At 37.6% G+C, this 19,576-nt stretch overlaps 1 protein-coding gene across 2 annotated transcripts in view; it reads left to right on the forward strand.

Moving 5' to 3' along the window:
* Positions 1-19,576, forward strand: part of LOC587130 (endophilin-A3) — a 54,524-nt gene that overhangs the window by 28,455 nt on the left and 6,493 nt on the right. The window contains exons 7-9 of one of the 2 annotated variants that reach the window (XM_030977391.1): positions 6,745-6,847; positions 7,241-7,344; positions 13,750-13,889. In XM_030977391.1, the coding sequence (XP_030833251.1) occupies positions 6,745-6,847; positions 7,241-7,344; positions 13,750-13,889 (347 nt within the window). The remainder of the gene's footprint in view (positions 1-6,744; positions 6,848-7,240; positions 7,345-13,749; positions 13,890-19,576) is intronic. The other variant, XM_030977392.1, reaches the window with a different exon arrangement.

Below are 19,576 nucleotides of genomic sequence, written 5' to 3' on the forward strand. Positions count from 1 at the left end.
GTCTAATCCCTCCTGGCCAAACAAGTACAGAGGGGCTTTAATATGTCAGTCAATGCCTACTGTCAACATTCTTTGTTCCTTTTTTCCAAGACTGTATATCCCTCATCTTTTAACAAAGGGTACATACAAAATTCATGCTTAGAAATCCTGTAATCATGCACCCTCGATCCACCCTTTAATCGCTACTCCCACTTGCTTGAATAGAGACAAAAAGTGAAGTTTTTAACTTTTATTATGTCAACCACCAACCTTATTATGAGAATTACAAATTAGAAAGTACCATCGTAGGCGATCATTGTTCCTGATTTATATTTTTTTACAAGTATGTGAAACTTGTTATTTATAATGAGCTATTTTGGTCAAGATTAAAATATGATAAAAGGAAACTTGATCCAGCACCCACCCCACCCAGTTAAGTACACAGATGCAGGCCTATACTATTGTACTGTATGGCTTGTGGAAGTCTTTCTAGACTCGATGACAGTGCTGATAGCGATCTTGTCCAGACCTGTCATTAAAAGAAACAGGCTTCTCCCTGATAAGATCAGATGAATCAAACCACTGCTCATCAAAGTTATGAAATATAAGATTGTTTCTATGACAACATAATCCCACAGCATACAATTCCAGGCCAGTTTTTGTTGGGAAATCTATATTGGACTGTGATTATTCACAATTCTTGCTATCATTATTAGGAAAGTCACCAATTCAGTCGAAATAAAAACAGAAATATCAGAGAAATCAGTTATAAAAATTAGAGGAAAATCTGGTAGAGAACATGAAAGTTTGAAAGTCAGCAACCGGTTAATTTTCATTCCTAGCCAAAATTACTTATAAAATACTTGTATTGAAAATTTGTTTGAAAATGCTTCAAATGATGGCTTAAATCGCACCAGAGTGCATCTAAGAATCTTTGAGCCATTAAGGAAGCCCAGGGCAGCGTTTCTCGAAACCGTCATAACTACAAGTTCACCGACATCCCATTGAAACGTGTGTTAAACTTAATACACACGTTACAATGGGATGTCAGCCAACTTGTACTTATGACGGTTTCGTGAGACGCTGCCCTGGAGCCTGCCCACATATGACTTCATGCTTTACATGACATAAGTTCATACTCATTATTCCAGTTTTACTTGTTTAAATTTTTGTTTGTGGACCATACGTTCTCATGTGTTTCAAACAAGTTGAATACCAATACATCTTCAGGAAATATGAAAAATGGAAGTAGCAGAAAATGAAAAACAAATTTATCCCCAGATGTCATTGTTTTTGTAAAGTTCTACATTTTAATTGTTTTAATTCTATCTGTGTTCCTTTGACGGTTGAATAAAAGTGTGTTGATTAATTTTCCTTGTGCTTGTTCAAAATAACGATGTAGTTTCTTTACATAATAGCATGGTAAAGTTTGTGCAAACATTTCGGTAATGACAAGAAGTGCCGTAGAAATTGGAATGGCTTTTCTTCGATTTTGATATTGCACTTACAGGGGAAGAATATCTAAAGAATATTTTGTTTCCTTTATCTGCCTGATTTGTTATTCTTCAAATTTTCTTCCTTCTTAAGGTACGAGAACATGCAAATCAACAGGGAAATCGTATATTTTGTTAATATCCTTTATTTGTCTCTTGTGTTAATGTTTCTGTGTTCTTTATTTTTAACCCTAAATTGTTGATGAAACACTGATGATTTTTTCCCCTTTTTCCTTCTTCTCAAACTGTTTGTCGCCCTCTCTTGACAACCCAGGAGGTAACATTTCAAACTGCGTTCCTAAATTATGTCATATTAGTTTCCTTTCTCTAATTTTTCAGTAATTTTTCAGTATCATATTTTGTTAACACTTGCATGTCTGGCTAATCTGCATGGAATACAGTTACATATTTGTACTATGTGTAGTTTATATTATGCAAATATTGACAGCTTTGAGGGGGCACGGTTAATACCATAGCCGTGGTGATGCCGAAAACATTGCTGTCTCCAAATCATCATGGAGTTAAAGTTTTAACCGTGACCCCAAAAATAAACAGACAACATTTGTTTTATATATCGCTTCCCAAGTGTCAGTTCTTAAAAAGAAATATTTTGACTAAATATGCCTGTTAAAGTATATTTATTAATGATAGAGTCAAAGGAAATTTATGTGTCTAAGAGCAACTATAGCATGTGTGTCTCACTGCGCCTATCCATTGTTATTTTCACTCGCTATGATTGTGTCCTTCCATTGTACGCGCAAGTAAAACTAAGCCCGGTCAATATTTTTTTGCTATACAAATTTCATGCCTGTAGTTTTGACCAATCAGAGGCATAGAATCTCCATATGCGGTGTATACATTGTAATTCTTTTTATTTGATCCTTTTTTTTTATTAATCAACATGTACATGTACTACATTTCTTCTGAAAAATAGATGAAATTTATCAAGTCAAATTCTAGTTTAAATCTCATACTTGTAATGTGAATAAAAAAGCTATGATGCCTTCAAAGAACTAAGATTAAGATGATTTTTTTTATCTGCCCTTTCAAATTTCTTCTTGCTTTTGCAAAAAGTTATTGAAGTTGAATCCTCCAACCTTTTCCTTTGCATATAACCATGTGGGAGTTTTGGTTTATTTCCCTTTTCTTTCACTCTTACCTATTTGTTTTAATGTGAAGGAAATCTTATCATTTTCACCCTTAAATCCAAATTATTTTGCAATTCTCCACCTTCCCCATTGTGTGGTATAATTATATCATATTTGCATTTCATTTAAGATTTTCATTATAGCATGGCAAACTATTGCAGCACATAACATACATTTGCTTTGAGGGTGGCTGTAGCGCTTGATATGAACAGTCTAAGGGTTAAGGTGTAGCTGTTCCTCTCATATTAAATATTGACAAGGTGTAAGAGGTGTCTTCTAACTTTAAAATACCCCGGTGATGAAAAATGGCAACTCCAAAAATTAAACACACATTCAATTCAACAAGAATCAAACCTTTTTTGTTTCCCTTAAATATGGTTTCTCATTGAAACATGTAAAAGGAAGTTAAGGAACCTGTACATATTAAAGACCACCTGCCTATAAAGACCACTTTCCATGTTGCCCTTGAGCGGTCTTTATATACAGGTTTCACCGTATTCAAACAGAATTGTGTGTGTGCAATGTTTGGAGTTGCATCTAGTTGCAACTGTATATGAAATGCCCTGGGCACTTGTCAGGCAAATCACATCTAGTTAACTCTGGTCCTCACTATGAGAAAGCCTTGTTTTTTTGCCATAATTTCATAGCAACAAAAAAGGCTTGGTGAAATTGCCCGCTTTGCCATTCTCAGCATTCATTAGTAGGTTTAATTCACCTTTTTAACATTCCAATATCGGGTAGTCTAATAATGTTTTCCTCTGCAATGATACAGTGTTTTATTCAATGTCTAATTGTCCTCGTTTGCAAACAAGTTGCCTTTTGTTTTTCTGCGATTATACGACATTGAATAAGAAAAGGATTAAGTGCAAGTAATTTAGTTTTGATAGTTTTGAAATAGAGGAAGTGAGAGGAAATAAATCTATTCTCTTGCTAAAAAGCTTGTACAACTAGTTTTATACGCTTGTGCATAACACTGGGAAGGTGTAGCTGGAGCTATTACTCACTACACGTACATTTCTTGCATATCTTTGATTTTGGGGCTAAACCATTTGCTGCATGTATTTTTTCATGATCAATATCTGTATGTTTCACCTGAATGGTTATCAATTTCCTGATATATTTTGATAAATCAGGTTCTATTAACCCCATCGCTGCTCACATTCAGGGAATATATCATGGTTTAAAAATTGTGCATTACATGTGAATAACTTCACGAACATTTTGATTACATGTATGTTCTAAGGATCATATACATGTACAACTTAAAAGCACATTTCTTCCATGCACCTATAATATATTCAGTAGGTCTGTCTTCATCAGCTCGAGTTTGCCAAAATATCCCTGAGCTCGAAATTGCGTCTTCACCAGACCAATGAGCTCATCACAAACTAGCTCGGATGCCGCGAATATGCCTGCTATTTCCCAAATAGTGGGATGTTTTGGAAACAAAACCACAATTTCTCTGGATATTATTCTCGACCAAATATCCCGCTTTTTGCAACTGCGGGCTGATGAAGACGCCAAATTAACTGGTTAATAGTTTAAATAGCGGGTTATTTTGCAAACTCAAGCTAATGAGGACAGGCCTAATGGCTGCCATTCCAAAAGCCCTTTATGTCATGCCTATGTGTGCTTTTCAGGTCTTGCCTGAATGGATGCTCCTTAAACTCATAGCTTAAATCCAACCTCATGATCAACCTGCTAATCCGCTCTCAGTATAGCAACTATTGATTAATTTTCTGAACTTGGTAAATGGCCATGAGCTGCTTTCACAGGACCACAGGGGGTTTCTATTGTCATGGCATTTCTTTGTTTCCACATGTTCACAGTACACATGCAGCATACTATTGAGAATATGCATGTACAGTATGATGTACAATAGGTTAAATGTACACATACATGTATGTAAATTGTAGTTGATAATATATTTGTACCTATGGAAGGTACAAGCACCTTTTTTTATTATTATTATTATTATTGTAATAAGTTTTATTATTTTATTTTAGTATTAGTAGTAGTAGTAGTAGAAGTACAGTAGTACTAGCAGTAGTAGAAGAAGTAGTCATAGTAGTAGTGGTAGTAGTGGTAGTACTAGTAGTAGTGGTAAGAGAGAGAGAGAGACAGAGAGTAGCAGAAGTAGTAGTAGTAGTAGCAGTAGTAGCAGCAGTAGTAGTAAGAGAGAGAGTCGTAGTAGTGATATTATCATCATCATCGTTTGTTCAGAATGACTACACCTCTGAGAGATCCCTTGAAGTACAAATGGGACTACAAGATGAAATTGGTCATAATTGTTGTAATTGTTGTCGTTTCAGTGAATGATAAGACTTGGTGCAACAAATGAATTACCTACAATTATTTGTTTGTTTGTTTGTTTGTTTTTGTTTGTTGTTTTGTTTGTTCAATTCAAATATGTTCATGTATGTCATAATGTTTGTTATTGCACAGTCTCTCATAGATGGTCACAAGATGTGTTGTTGTGGTGTTAAATGTTTGTTTCTCAAAGTTGTCGCTGTTTGTTCAATTTGCATCCAGTGCTCATCGTTGTATATATCTTTTCAGTGTTTAGTTTACTGCATGAAAGTGCTTTACTTTACATGTATCTCATGTAATCATCTTTTTTTTTCATTGGCTTGGCATCATATGTGTTGTCTTTATGATTTTCCCATGATTATTATAGTGTAACAAATACTTTTTCTGTCTGCAGGAGCTCTTTTAGTATTTGGTGTGGTAAAAGTGTGATTTTATCAGAGTCTCGGAGGTATATTTAAGTATCATGTTTTTCAGTTCACCAGTATGAAAGCTATTTTGGAGCTTTTCAAAGCTAAAATTGCTCACCGCTCCCATGTAATTTTTGCGCTGGAACGTTAAGTTCTTAACTTTAAGTGTATTTGTTTAATGTAATGTGTATATACATGTAGTTTTCGAACCCCAATAAATTTCTTATTATAGGACTTTTCAAATTGCTATTTCATTCTTTTTATGGAAACGTCAATACATTTAGGGTACTTCTTGTTTACCAGTCTTGACGATATATTATTGTTTAAGCAATTAGTTTCACATGGGTTCTACTTTTGTGAATGTTGTGTGTTGCAAATGTTATAACACACAAAACTGGGCTGGCAGTCCATGCGCAAACATATCATGTTGTATGTAGCTTAACTTCACAAATATAGCAAACAAAGTCAACTGGACTTTAGAACAATTAGACTTTTGTCTTATAACTCTAGTTATTTAAGTTTCTTAAACTCTGGACTTAGAATGAGGTTAATTCATGTGTCTGCTTTGAATTATTAATAGCATATAGGCCCTTTTCCTTCCTATAACAAAGTAACCTGGTCTTTAGAACACTTTAGCTTTGGTCTTGTAACTGTAGTTATTTATATTTGTTAAACTGGACTTAGAATGAGGCCAATTCATGTGTCTGCTTGGAGGAATTAATAGCATATAGGCCCTCTTCCTTCCTATTAACATACTGGTGAGAGTAGAGGGAAAATAGAAGCAGAGATCCATTTCTTTTTGCACAAATGAACCATATAAGTAATTCATTCAAATGTCACAAGGAAACCTGTGAAATGTCACCAAATGTCATTTTTCACTTTTAAGCATTTCCACAATTTTTCATTTCTAGGCTTTTCCTCTGCAACAAGCAGAATAAATAAACATGCATTATATAGAGAGTGATAAAGTTGAGTTCTGGTCATATGGCTGCATTGTAAAAGAAACTTTTTTGAAAGCTAATTTGGAAGGTTGCTCGTGTTGTTTCTAGAACTACATGTTCTTGTTACACTAGTCATTTTGTATTATGTTAGTTAATTTAGATTTGAGCCTAGTTTCGCAAAATGTGTTTTGTGTACAAGTTCACCGATATTCCATTGAAATGTGTGTTAAATTTAATTTGTTTAAATGATTTTTCAGCGAACTTGTACATACATATGTAATGGAAACCAATTACACTGGATCTGCATCAAAATATTGGCTCAGGCAGATTTACAAGTTTAAAAGATATCCTGTTGTAAAACATAATGAGTTGAATTTTTGTCCATCTTTTGTACTTAATCCTACATGATGCATGTTATGTATGCTAATTATAACTTTGTTTTTTTCTTTGAAAATACAATGATTTCAGGTTCACAGATTCCTGAGGAAGAGATTCGAATGGCACAGGAGAAGTTTGAGGAGTCTAGGGATATTGTTATGAATGGAATGATGAACCTTGTGGAAAGTGATGTAAGTAAAGAAAAAAATAATAGTCCAATACAGACAGGGCTTTGGGAAACAGGAGGAGGAGGAGGAGGAGGGAAATAACTCAACTGTGATCATTATTGTCTGTTGTGTGGCTTCGGATATGATCACATAAACAGTTTTCGGTTTTCAAGTTCAATTCTCTGTTGGAATGGGAAAATATACCGTTTAAACAGAGAGGAAAAAATTGGTAACTCACAACACAAGATTGATGCCTCAAAAAAAGTGAAGTTACATGAGCTCTAGTCTAGGATTTACTACAACACAGTCTGATGTAGAATAAGTTCATATTTGCACATTCGTGAGGGAATGATGCTACAGGTCTGATGATGGGTTTCTACACTGTTATATTCATATATCTGTTTCTATTTCTGCTAGGTTGAACAAGTAAGGCAGCTGCAAGCCCTGGTCGAGGCTCAGCTGGAGTACCATCAGCAGGCCCAAGAAATCCTCAACCAGCTTACATCCAGCCTAGGCGACAGGTAGGAACAATCATCATCATCATCTTCTTAATCACGGTGAATCATCACCATCATCACTATTATCATCATCATCATCATCATCACTGTCGATATCGTCTTTATCACTATTACTATCACCTTCATCATTGTCTTCATCATAGTCATCTCCATCATAATCTTGATCACCATAAGCAGCATCACTATTATCATCATCATCGTCATCACCATCATCATCATCATCATCACCGTCATCATCACCACCACCATTACCAATTGACCATCATTCATCATCATCATTACCACCATGATCAGCATCATCATAGCTATTTTATAAACATCTTCATTTTCATCAACAACATTATTCCTTTCGTTCTCTTTCTCTCCTCTATCTCTCTTTATATCTCTCTCTCTCTCTCTCTCTCTCTCTCTCTCTCTCTCTCTCTTTGATTTCGTCAAACTAATGGCTCATTTGTCAACTTTGGCATATCTCAGGAAAGAGTTCTGTTTCCAAACATACATGTTCATATATGCAAAGAAATCTGAAAGAAATGAAAGATTTTCAATTGCCACAGAACAGTGTAGTTATAAAAGAAAGCTGATATTTGCAGCAATAAATAACACCCAATATCAATTTCTCTTTCATGTCTGCATGTTTGATTATGTTTAGCATGCTTGCACTAGTGGTACCTGAATATGAGATGTTTTTAATATTTTTACTTTTTGTTCTGCTAGTCTTGATATGTTGTACTTAATATTGAAGGAAAGTGCATGATATGAGGAAATTTCATGTTTCAGGTAAAATATAAAATTCATTTCACCTAGGTATTAGGGTATGAATAATTAAGTTGTTATTAAACTGTACATGTAGAATTGAAAGTTGCTTTTGATATGAAACATGTCCTACCTAAAAAGAGAGAAAGGTTGACTGATAAAGCATTGCTCAAAATGCCATGCAATTCTAAGCATGTACCTCTCTGTAGTATACCCCTCGGTAAATCAAAATTTCCCAAATATGTACGGTACACTATACATGTATGTACATCTTTTGGAACAACATTTTTTGGATATGCCATGTTCATGTCTTGCCTGGTATAGTTTCGGAAATGATGATAAAAGCTCATCCAGCATTGTTCATGCATGCACGCATGTATGCATTTTGAATCTTTCTCATCTGTTCAACTGATAAATCTATGAGGACATATTCCATTTGCAGAATATTCAATACGGGGCGAGGTGATTTCATTTATTTGAACATGTGAGTGTCCTTCTGTCCGTCTTTCTGTCTGTTTGCGTGCGTGTGTGTGTCCCTGGCCTTGCCTTGCTGGATGCAAAGACAGACTAGCATTTTCCAGAGCCATCTATACACAGAGTTTGGCCAACTTGGTTTCACTGGGTCACAACATAGCGTAGTCGCCATATTGTGTCCAACTCAAACTGGGTTGGCCCAACTCTGTGTATAGATGGCTCTGGCATTTCCATACACCCAACCAACCCCCTCTAGTGTTGCATCTTGCAAGAGTTTTAATAAAGGAATCGACCTTTTAGATGGCATGTTCCTTTGCGAAGCCTGCATGCTTCAAACAGAGATATAATGATGGTAAACTGCTCTTCATGTATTGGATTGGGACATCCCAGACCCATTAGACTGACAAGGGGGGTCTTGTAAACTCTCTGAATAGTTATCTGGAGGTTCTCATGGCACTATGAATATGACTGACAAAGAAAGCGGACAAAATATACAGTTCCTCAGGTAGACAAAGGAACATCCCTTCACTGCTATTGTGTAAAAATGTGTAGAACAGGTGTCACATGCATATTCACCTGTTCTACACATTTTTACATACTACTTTTACATTTACTTTGTCTACCTGAGGAACTGTATATTTTGTCCGCTTTCTTTGTCCATCATTTTCATAGTGTGGGCTGTCTGTCTATTTGGCAATCGGTCTCTTGGCTGTCAGTCTCACGGGCTATGTTGAGTTTTTCTCTTTTTTTGAATACAATATTAATAAGTATTTTGCAGTTTGTATATGCAATTTGATCTTCTATTATGACTTTTATCCTGTGCAATTATCTAAGCATACAGGAAGAAACCTGTCATATGGATAATTGACAACTTCCATTTAAGCTCCTACAGAAATACAAAACCATTGCATTCACATTTTGTTGATAAAAGTCCTCGCTTGTCAATCAAATGTATTCACTGTAAAAACTAGAAACATATTGAACAATGAATGTGAAAGAGACTGATTTGTGAAAGTACATGTATACTATTATAGCGAACTTTAGCTATGTATGTATGAATGTATGTCTTCAGAGATGACTAGACCCTATTGATCTCTTGTACCTTTTGATTTAATGAAGTACTATTGCCCCGTAATGAAAGTCTTTTTGGGACATTAGCAGTTAACCTATGCTTACAAGGTTCAATAACATGATTTACTTTGTTCTAGACATTTCAGAATGTAAATCAGTACAGATAGAAGTGGGTCCTGTGTCAGGACATTTCCGTACATATGCTACTTACTGTCCTCTTCAGTTTGACCACTTGAGTAGACAACATGGCCTTAAAGTTTAGACATAATAAATTCATTCAAGAGCTGAGACTTAATGAAATAAAGCTTGGAATATTTCATGTCACAGAAAACTTATAAATGGGATAATACTCACTTTGTGGGAGCCACTGTTACGCCGGCAGAGAGCCAGAAGGGTGTTCGCTCTATTTAAACATATGTGAGTTGGAGTTAGTTCCCTTTTGGCACATAGTGGACAGTTTGGATATCACTTTCGATATATCGTAATCGATGCATGGGCATACTGTAATTCTAGCTAGCGATCATCTCCAACTACTGTTAAAGGTAGTGTATCACTTTTGCAGCCAACTTCAAATTCAGTAGAACTTCACAGGAATTATGAATATGTCTACATCAATAAACCACTTCTTGTAATGGCCAAAATAAAAAACTGATTGAATCTTTGCGCAGCACAAAATGTAAGACCATTCGATACAAGGGTCTGAAAATCAGATTAGTACTAAAAAAGATTGTAATCAATAAAGTTGATTTGACAACTTATGACTGTTTTTTCCCCACAAAAAGACATTTTCCGGCCCTTTTTTTTTTTTAAGGGAAAATCTTAATTCGTATTATCTTTCAATTTCCGTTGGAATTTAACCTTTTTCATTTCGGGGGCCCGAAAATGGGACATAGTACCTTTAAAGTCTTCAGGAAAGATTTACTTAATAGTAATGATCCAAACTTGGGTTTAGATTTGTCATGCATTTAGAATTTGAGTTTAGTAGAAAAACTATTTCTTGAAAAGCTTAGTAATTGAGCTGCATTTCCGACTGGTTTTGTAAATGGATATTCCAGCTCTCCGTCGTCATCAGCTTAAAAGTACTCTGTAGTTATTCTAGGCTACAGCGTGAAAGATGAGTAGCATAAGAAAAACAAGCACATGGTAAAATATTCTCAAGAAAAGGAAAGTATAGAAACTAGGAAGTTATAGCTAGAGTTTGTCTGAGCTTGTTGATTGTGGGGACAATTCTCAAGAAAAGGAAAGTGTAGAAACTAGGAAGTTATAGCTAGAGTTTGTCTGAACTTGTTGATTGTGGGGACAATTCTCAAGAAAAGGAAAGTGTAGAAACTAGGAAGTTATAGCTAGAGTTTGTCTGAACTTGTTGATTGTGGGGACACAGAGAGTGGTTCATTTAACTTTCTTTCTTTCTTTTTAAACTGTGGAAGAATATAACATTCAAATAATTGCTGCCAATTTGAGGAGGTGGAGCTGATTCATTTAGACCTTTATTGAACTCTGACCTGCAGCACTGCTATAGGTTAAAGGCGATAATCTTCAAATGACATGTTAAACAAGTATAATAATCAGTATCAATAGTATGGGCCAATTTTTGACATTTTTTTTTTATATTCTCTGATCGTGCATGATAGTAAGTTTTAATATGTTCTTTGTTTTTTGTTCTGTTCTTTTGTTCTCGTTTTCATGTATGTGTGTTTTTAGGGGTAGACTTTTATATAAGGAACTTCCCTCCTTTCTGCCTATCCAAAATGCTCTTATAAATTGCCATAGTATTTGTTATCACTTTCTTGTGTTTTTTTTTATACTTATAACTTCATTCTGTATTTGTATGTTTTAAATGTTTCTGTGAAGAGTGTTGACTAAACTTTGAATTTGAATGACGATTGTAAATGTTGAACAACTGAACTAGTACTACAGATCAAATCCCTTATTAGATTGAAAAACAAACTTGCATTTTCAGTATCGGTAGAGATTGGGGTCTTTTTCATGAACTCAAGAGACTTCTTTGAGCTAAATTTCAGATTGCGTTTGATTCCACATGCTTTATAGTGTTCATGCATGAATAAATAAAGTATTTAGACCGGCTGTCAATATTTTGAGCACATTATTTTACCTTTACGGACATATACATGTACCTTCCCAAACCTGAAGTATGAAAAATCCCTATTTCATAGAATATTAGAAATAGTTGCCATCATATATTAGAATGCACACTTGATTTGTGAATGAATTTTCATTCATGAACAGAGTTGATGCATGTTCAGCTTGAAGTAGTATAGCCCCCTCTGTGGCAGGATTTGACACAGATGAATGAAATCTTCTTCTTCTTCTTCTTCTTCTTCTTCTTCTTCTTCTTCTCTTCTTCTTCTTCTTCTTCTTCTTCTTCTTCTTCTTCTTCTTCTTCTTCTTCTTCTTCTTCTTCTTCTTCTTCTTCTTCTTCTTCTTCTTCTTCTTTCTTCTTCTTCTTCTTCTTCTTCTTCTTCTTCTTCTTCTTCTTCTTCTTCTTCTTCTTCTTCTTCTTCTTCTTCTTCTTCTTCTTCTTCTTCTTCTTCTTCTTCTTCTTCTTCTTCTTCTTCTTCTTCTTCTTCTTCTTCTTCTTCTTCTTCTTCTTCTTCTTCTTCTTCTTCTTCTTCTTCTTCTTCTTCTTCTTCTTTCTTCTTCTTCTTCTTCTTCTTCTTCTTCTTCTTCTTCTTCTTCTTCTTCTTCTTCTTCTTCTCCTTCTCCTTCTCCTTCTCCTTCTCCTTCTCCTTCTCCTTCTCCTCCTCCTCCTCCTCCTCCTCCTCCTCCTCCTCCTCCTCCTCCCCTCCTCCCCCTTCTCCTTCTCCTCCTCCTCCCTTCCTCCTCCTCCTCCTCCTCCTCCCCTCCTCCCCCTTCTCCTTCTCCTCCTCCTCCTCCTCCTCCTCCTCCTCCTCCTCCTCCCCTCCTCCCCCTTCTCCTTCTCCTTCTCCTTCTCCTTCTCCTTCTCCTTCTCCTTCTCCTCCTCCTCCTCCTCCTCCTCCTCCTCCTCCTCCTCCTCCTCCTCCTCCCCTCCTCCCCCTTCTCCTTCTCCTCCTCCTCCTCCTCCTCCTCCTCCTCCCTTCCTCCTCCTCCCTTCCTCCTCCTCCTCCTCCTCCTCCTCCTCCTCCCCTCCTCCCCCTTCTCCTTCTCCTCCTCCTCCTCCTCCTCCTCCTCCTCCCCTCCTCCCCTTCTCCTTCTCCTTCTCCTCCTCCTCCTCCTCCTCCTCCTCCTCCTCCACCTCCTCCTCCTCCCCTCCTCCCCCTTCTCCTTCTCCTCCTCCTCCTCCTCCTCCTCCTCCTCCTCCTCCTTCTCCTCCATCCTACTCCTCCTCCTCCTCCTCCACCTCCTCCTCCTCCTCCTCCTCCTCCACCTCCACCTCTTCTCCTCCTCCTCTATACCAGCTCTATATATCTACATGTAGATTAGAAAGTTGTTTTTTTGCTGGTTTTATATATTTATATGAACACAAATAATTCAATTTGGATATCCTCAGTCACAGTAATATTCAAATAATGATTAAAAGAAGAATCAAAATGAAATAAGAAGTGAACTCTCAAGGATTTTCATTTCAATTTTGTTAATCATTATTTACCGTATAATTTTTTTAAAGAATTGTAGAATCAGAAATTATAGTTGTCACATGGCAGATAAGAGAAGTTGAATATCAAGGGAGACAAAGAGAATAATATGAGTTTATCATATTAATGAACACCAAAAAATTGACATTTTGAAAGTGTTTGCATACAGCTTCTCTCCACGAGGTGACCTATTGGATAAGTAGTGTAAAGCACCCTTCTGGTGAAAATTAGGTTTAGCAATCTCTTTGGCGCTCAAACATTGAAACTTTGCGAGTCCCCATTGTTGACCATGCTTGGAATGTTATAATACAAATAAAGAAAAACAACAGTCAATTACCATTACAGATCTAGATCAACAGAATCAGATTTTGGCTCAACAACCTTGTTTTTTTTTTGCCCGTAGAGTTGTTCATAGACAATATCATTCATACATCACCTCCCATTTGATTTTATTCCCTCAACCATCATGCAACAAAAATATGTCAGTAATGCTTACACTCTTGATTTTCCTCTCCTTTTTTTTTTTTTTTTACAGGATCATGGAGGCAGAGAACCAGCCAAAGGCCTACAAACCTAGGAGAGTAGTGACCAGTACCCTGTCCAGTAACTCCCACACCACAGACAGTGATGACGATGATGACAGCGGTGTCAGACAGATCTCATACAAACCATCAAGTAAGGACACATTTATCTATTAGTAGAGGCTACTATGAAATCCCGTGAGATAATCGTGCCAAAATTGTTTTTTTTTGGCTAACTTTGTCAATTTCGGGGTGCTGAATCTAAAAAAATTTGGTACCATTTTTTTCGACCACGTCTTGGGCAGCCATTTTGAATTTCAAAATGGCCACCATAAATAGTTGCATTTTGAGCATTATTTCATATTATAGACATCATAGAAGGTTCAAATTTCGGATAAAAAGCATGGCATTGATGTCTGATATAGTAATACAAATTTCCATGAAATTGTGCTTTGTTCCGGATAAGCCGCCATTTTGAATTTCAAAATGGCCGCCATTGTTAAGCCTATTTCAACTTGAATATCAAGTTAGAAGTGCATGGAAAGGTTAAAACTTGTTATAGTATCATCATTATGATGATATACATGCTTTAAAAGGAAATACATGCTTCGTTTAATGATGACCATTCTAATTAGCCGCCATCTTGAAATTCAAAATGGCCGCCATAATATGGTATTTCAGATTTGTAACACATATTGGGTATTGGAGCGCTTAAAATGCGAAATCAATCATTTTGGAAGGCATGTGATTCTAGAATCAATCACGGCAGTCAACTCCTGCTTTATATTGCGATATGTTGAATTGAATAATGACATATAATGCATGGCATAACCTGAGACTGATAAATCATGCGATTGTGATTTCAAAGACCAAATGTCTACCAAATGTACCTCCTTACAACTGTGTCTAAAATGACAACTAATCTTATGGATGTGAGTTTAGTTGCGACGTTGAAACAACAATTTCTTATAATCTATAATTTTATATTCACCTAGTCAACATCGGGGCTATTCACATCATAGTCCTGTGTATTTTCACAGTCACAACACTTGCATAGGGCTGTGCAAGGCAGATGGTTCTTCTTGCAAGAGCAATGGCTTTTGCATTCCTTCCGACATGAGCATTTGACCAGGAAGCTCTAAACACTTGGTTGCACTGAATGTTCCTTCTGGGGAAAGCTCCCATCCATTTCCATCTAGAGGGGGCAGCTTTGGTTTTGGAACTTTGTATCCCTTGTTGACTCTGGCTACGAAGTTTGCCCTCTGGATGTGTGGTGTCAAGGATCCAAGGGTTGGTGGGAGCTTTTCTGCCTCAAGATTTTTTGCCCTGAATAACTCCCATCTAAGGTCACTCACTTTTGTGGCTTTGCTGTTTCTAGCATACACCTTGCAGACAAAGTCTTCCAAGACTGATAACACACTTTCCTGGTTGAAGTCTTCTTCACCTAATATTTGGAATGCATGGACTATGTCACATTCTGGGTCAAGGCCCAAATACTGCTTGATCCATCTGCTCTTTGAGATGCCTGCAAATTTACCACCCCAATCGGCACCACTGAATGCATGTAGACCAAGCAAACCTTTGCTTTTTTCGCTACCAACTGCAGAACATCTCTCAGCAATGTCAATTGTACGTTTCGCATTTCCCTTTCCAGTGATGAAGCAAAGGCGACCTAAGACATTGTGTGTAGAACAAAGATCCATCAGATATACAAAGACGTCAGTGTCTGGAGAATAAACATCAATATCTATGATGTTCTCTGCTGCTTTTGAGGTAGCATCCAGTACATGCAATGGGATGAGTGTATCCGCTTCCTCATGTGTGTGATGGGTGAGTTCTGGATCAAACATAATGCTTGTTGGAATATGTAGCATTTCCGTAGACGACAACAACGTTCTTGCTACTATTTGTATACTCATGCAGAACAGCCTTTCCAAGATATTCTGTCAGTTGCGACTTGGTGTAGTTGTGAGACAGAAGAGTCTTCAGTGAAACGAGCTTGATGTTGGTATTGTCCTTGATATCAAACTTCACTGGTTCAATACCTGCAGTCCTTTTCCCTCTAGTCTGTGCCTTGAGGGAATCATCAATGTATCTATCAAAGATAACACGTGCTTCATCGTACTGGGATGCAATTTTCCTTATGCTCCTAACAAAAGCAGCAGCAAAGTCGGAGCAGTCAACCATTGATGGGGACTTCTTTATGGCCTGGACAACTGCCATGGCATCGATGATGCACAGTTTGTCTGTTTTCTTGTCTTCTCCTGATGTCTCTATGTTGGGTGAATCTTGCTGCTCATTGATCTGGTCTTCAGACTGACTATTCGGTTCAGTTCCATAGGTTTCTATGGCATGGATGAAAGAGCTTTTGTCTGATGGGATAAGGAGAAGGCCATCTGAGGTAAATAGCGACCTAGGAATGACAGAAAATTCATATTTTCCAATTGTGTCACTGGGTGAATGTATCATTCCAGGTCTGGACTGCTGAACAACGAGAAATCTTGCAAGAAGTTGGCGATCCTCTCTTAGCTTGACGAGCTTGGCTCCAATCTTACACTGTGTCTTCTTTCTGCAAGAGCTGAATGTCTTCAGTTTGGCCTTCCTCATTGGGTCCCAGATAGATTTCTTGGCCGATGACTCAACTATTCTGTCAGATACAAATTCTTGGAACATGATCTTTCCCTTTACATCTCTTTCAAGAATGTCCTCCTTGAAAGCTTCAGGAACTTGCATGTTGGATACCATATTCATCAGCTTCATTGACCTGATTTCAAATGGATTGCCCTCGCAGTGTCGTATGATTGCTTTCTTGATTGTTGAGGAATTACTGTGCATGCGAAGAGCCACAGAACCACTGAGCTGATAGTGCTCCTTCGTAGTTTGAGAGTCATTGGTGGTACAACAGTAAGCATCTTGGAAGTCTTGAATGAGGATGACCAATTCAGGGGCAATCATGAAAAACCTACCCAGTGCTTCTTCATTTTGTGTTATTCCAGTGATGCCGCCAGCTACTTTCACTTCCCTGATCAGCTGTTCCAATGTTTGGTCAACAAATAGGTTCGTGAATGGGATGCCAGATTTAGTGACCATCATGAAGTCCCCTGCCTTTAGTGCATCCCAAGTAGTAGGATCAGATGTCTTCAGCGAATGCATTTGAAGAAGGTAGATTGGCACCCCGGCCCCCCCCCCCCCCACTCAGTGTTTAGGGTACGCATATGCTCGTACCCTTTTTTTGAAAGCACCCCCTATCTGAGGACTGCCAACATTTCCGAACCCCCCTTTCGCGGGCTTTTCGCGTGCTTTTCCTGCCTTGGAGACCCCCCTAAATCAGGAAAAATGCTCAATGTACCCCCCTAAATTCGGAATAATTTCTCAGGAGTCCAAAGAGATGAGAGAAAAAAAGAAAAACACCCCCTTTTTAAAGAAATCTCCGGGTGAAAAGTCAAATACACCCCTTTTTTTTTTACAATTCTCGGGCCGGACTTTGTCTCACGAAAAGTACCCCTTTACCGGACATTTTGGCAACACGCATGCGGTCATTCCGACCTCTGAGTGGGGGGGGGGGCGGGATTGGCACGAGCCAAGCATACTTGTATAAGTCATGTGCAAAGTAGTACTTGACCTGCTCTTCCATGGAAGCGAGATGCAGCTCCCAGTTCCCCTGTCTGCTAGCTCGAATCACATGCAGTAAACTCTCAACTTGCTTCATGTAGTTGAGTAAGAATGTTGCCATCTCGTCATTCTCTTGGATGATTGTGGTTTGATAATGCTCTTTAATCATCGAAGTTACCTCCTCAAAAACCTGTTTAATGTCACTATCTCTCTCGTGTAACTTCTTACGAAGCTCTTCGCATTTCTTAATCATGCTGTCCAAGTGCTCATGATGTACTGATGCTTCAAACAGGAGATCATAGCACGCCATGATGTTGGTCATGTGGAATTCAATACCACGTTTGAACCACTTTCCAGTGAATATTTGGCGGATCGTTGAAGGGGAAAAGAGGCCTGCTTCAATGCTAATAGATTCCAAGCCACTGTCCTCGAGATATTTTGCAATTGCATGCAGTGATGCGAAGCAGGCATGGAGTTCACCAATTCGAAGAATCCAGTTCTTGTTCCCTGTGGAAGATTGAAGTTTGGTTGCTCTCTCATGTATCTATACACATACATCCACGTGGGTGAGAGCACATGGGGAGCACATGTCATATCAAAGATGTATGCTGGCAATCTGCATAGACACGTGATACTGCATTCTGATGTGATGCGTGTCTCATCATGTCTTATCTCTGGAATAACAGGCCTGTATTTGCACACTGAAGTTTTAATACGTCCAGTCCAAGGCATTTATTTTTCTAGTTTTTCTTTAACACCACATTCAGTAACTGTTATATGTTATAATTAAGCCCCCCCCCCCCCCCCGGGTGGAAGAAGGGGGGGGGGGGTGATGCGTTTAGGCATATATACGATGATCAAGATGACAGCCGGTATTCTATGTACCAGGTCCTGCAAGCTTTAAATACAGATGATCTCTCAAAATGGATGATTCTAAGGTACTTTCAAACGAATTAATATAGCAAATGTTATTCCATGGCGGCCATTTTGAATTTCAAAATGGTGGCCAATTCGAATGGTCAGTTACTGGGAGCTTGTGTTTTGTTTGAAAACACACATAGCATCAATATTATGATACTGTTACGGTACAAACCTTTCCAGGTGCTTATAACTTGAGACATGAGATAAAATAGGATTAGCAATGGCGGCCATTTTGAATTTCAAGATGGCGGCCAATCGAAATAAAGCAAAATTTTATAAAAATGTGTATTGATATATCAGACATCATAAGCATACATTTTATCCCACATTTGCACCTTCTCCAATGTCTATAATATGAAATAATGGTAAAAAATGCATTTTTTATGGTGGCCATTTTGAAATTCAAAATGGCCGCCTAAGACGTGGTCGAAAAAAATGGTACCAAAGTTTTTTGGATTCAGCACCCCCAAATTGACAAAGTTAGCCCAAAAAAATCAATTTTGGCACAATTATCTCACGGGATTCAATATTGTGACATTACAGGCTGTACTATATCGTTTGTTTGAGAAAAGGTATTTGTTCCCTAGTCTTTGAGAGAGGACTTAAAGCCGTCGGTCCTCTGGTTGCTTTAATACTTGTCCTTTGGCAAGATATTAATCTACATTTGCCACACTTGAGCCAGGTGAGGTAAATGGGTACCTGGTAGGATAACTCCTTGAAATGCACTGTGCGCTTAATACGGCTGCCGAAGCTAAAGCTAGGGTAATAACTTTCAAAGCTCTTTGGAAGCGCATAGAGACGTTGTATAATGTGATATGCTCTATATAAAAACCAAATATTATTATTTATTGATTACAAGCATGCACATGCTTTCTTTAAGGGCAATTGGGTAAAAAATTCATCATAGTCTAGACCCCTGGCTGGTATTTAGTGTAATACTCATGTCAGTAATAGGAGTAATTTACTCATTTTAACAATTGATGTGCCCTGCAAAATATATATATGTATATACAGTGCGTCCCAGAAAAAACGAAACCGAGAAGTATCAATGTTTTATCGTAACTTAATCACAACTATAATTAATGAATGATACATATTTGGAAAGCTTAGAGTCTCCTCTTTCATGTGATGCTACTCAAGTGATGCATATTTCACACATGATGGATTAAAAGCAATTTGAAGGAAGGAAACCAAAGAGTCATTTTTCTTCTTTTTTTTTTCTTCTTTTTTCTTTTTTTTTTGTTTCCTTCTTTTCTTTCCTTCTTCTTTCCTTCTTCTTTCCTTCTTTTTTTCCTTCTTTTTTCCTTT

The sequence above is a fragment of the Strongylocentrotus purpuratus genome, unplaced genomic scaffold (genome assembly GCF_000002235.5).
Source record: "Strongylocentrotus purpuratus isolate Spur 01 unplaced genomic scaffold, Spur_5.0 spur5_scaffold_9, whole genome shotgun sequence".
Classification (NCBI taxonomy): domain Eukaryota; kingdom Metazoa; phylum Echinodermata; class Echinoidea; order Camarodonta; family Strongylocentrotidae; genus Strongylocentrotus; species Strongylocentrotus purpuratus.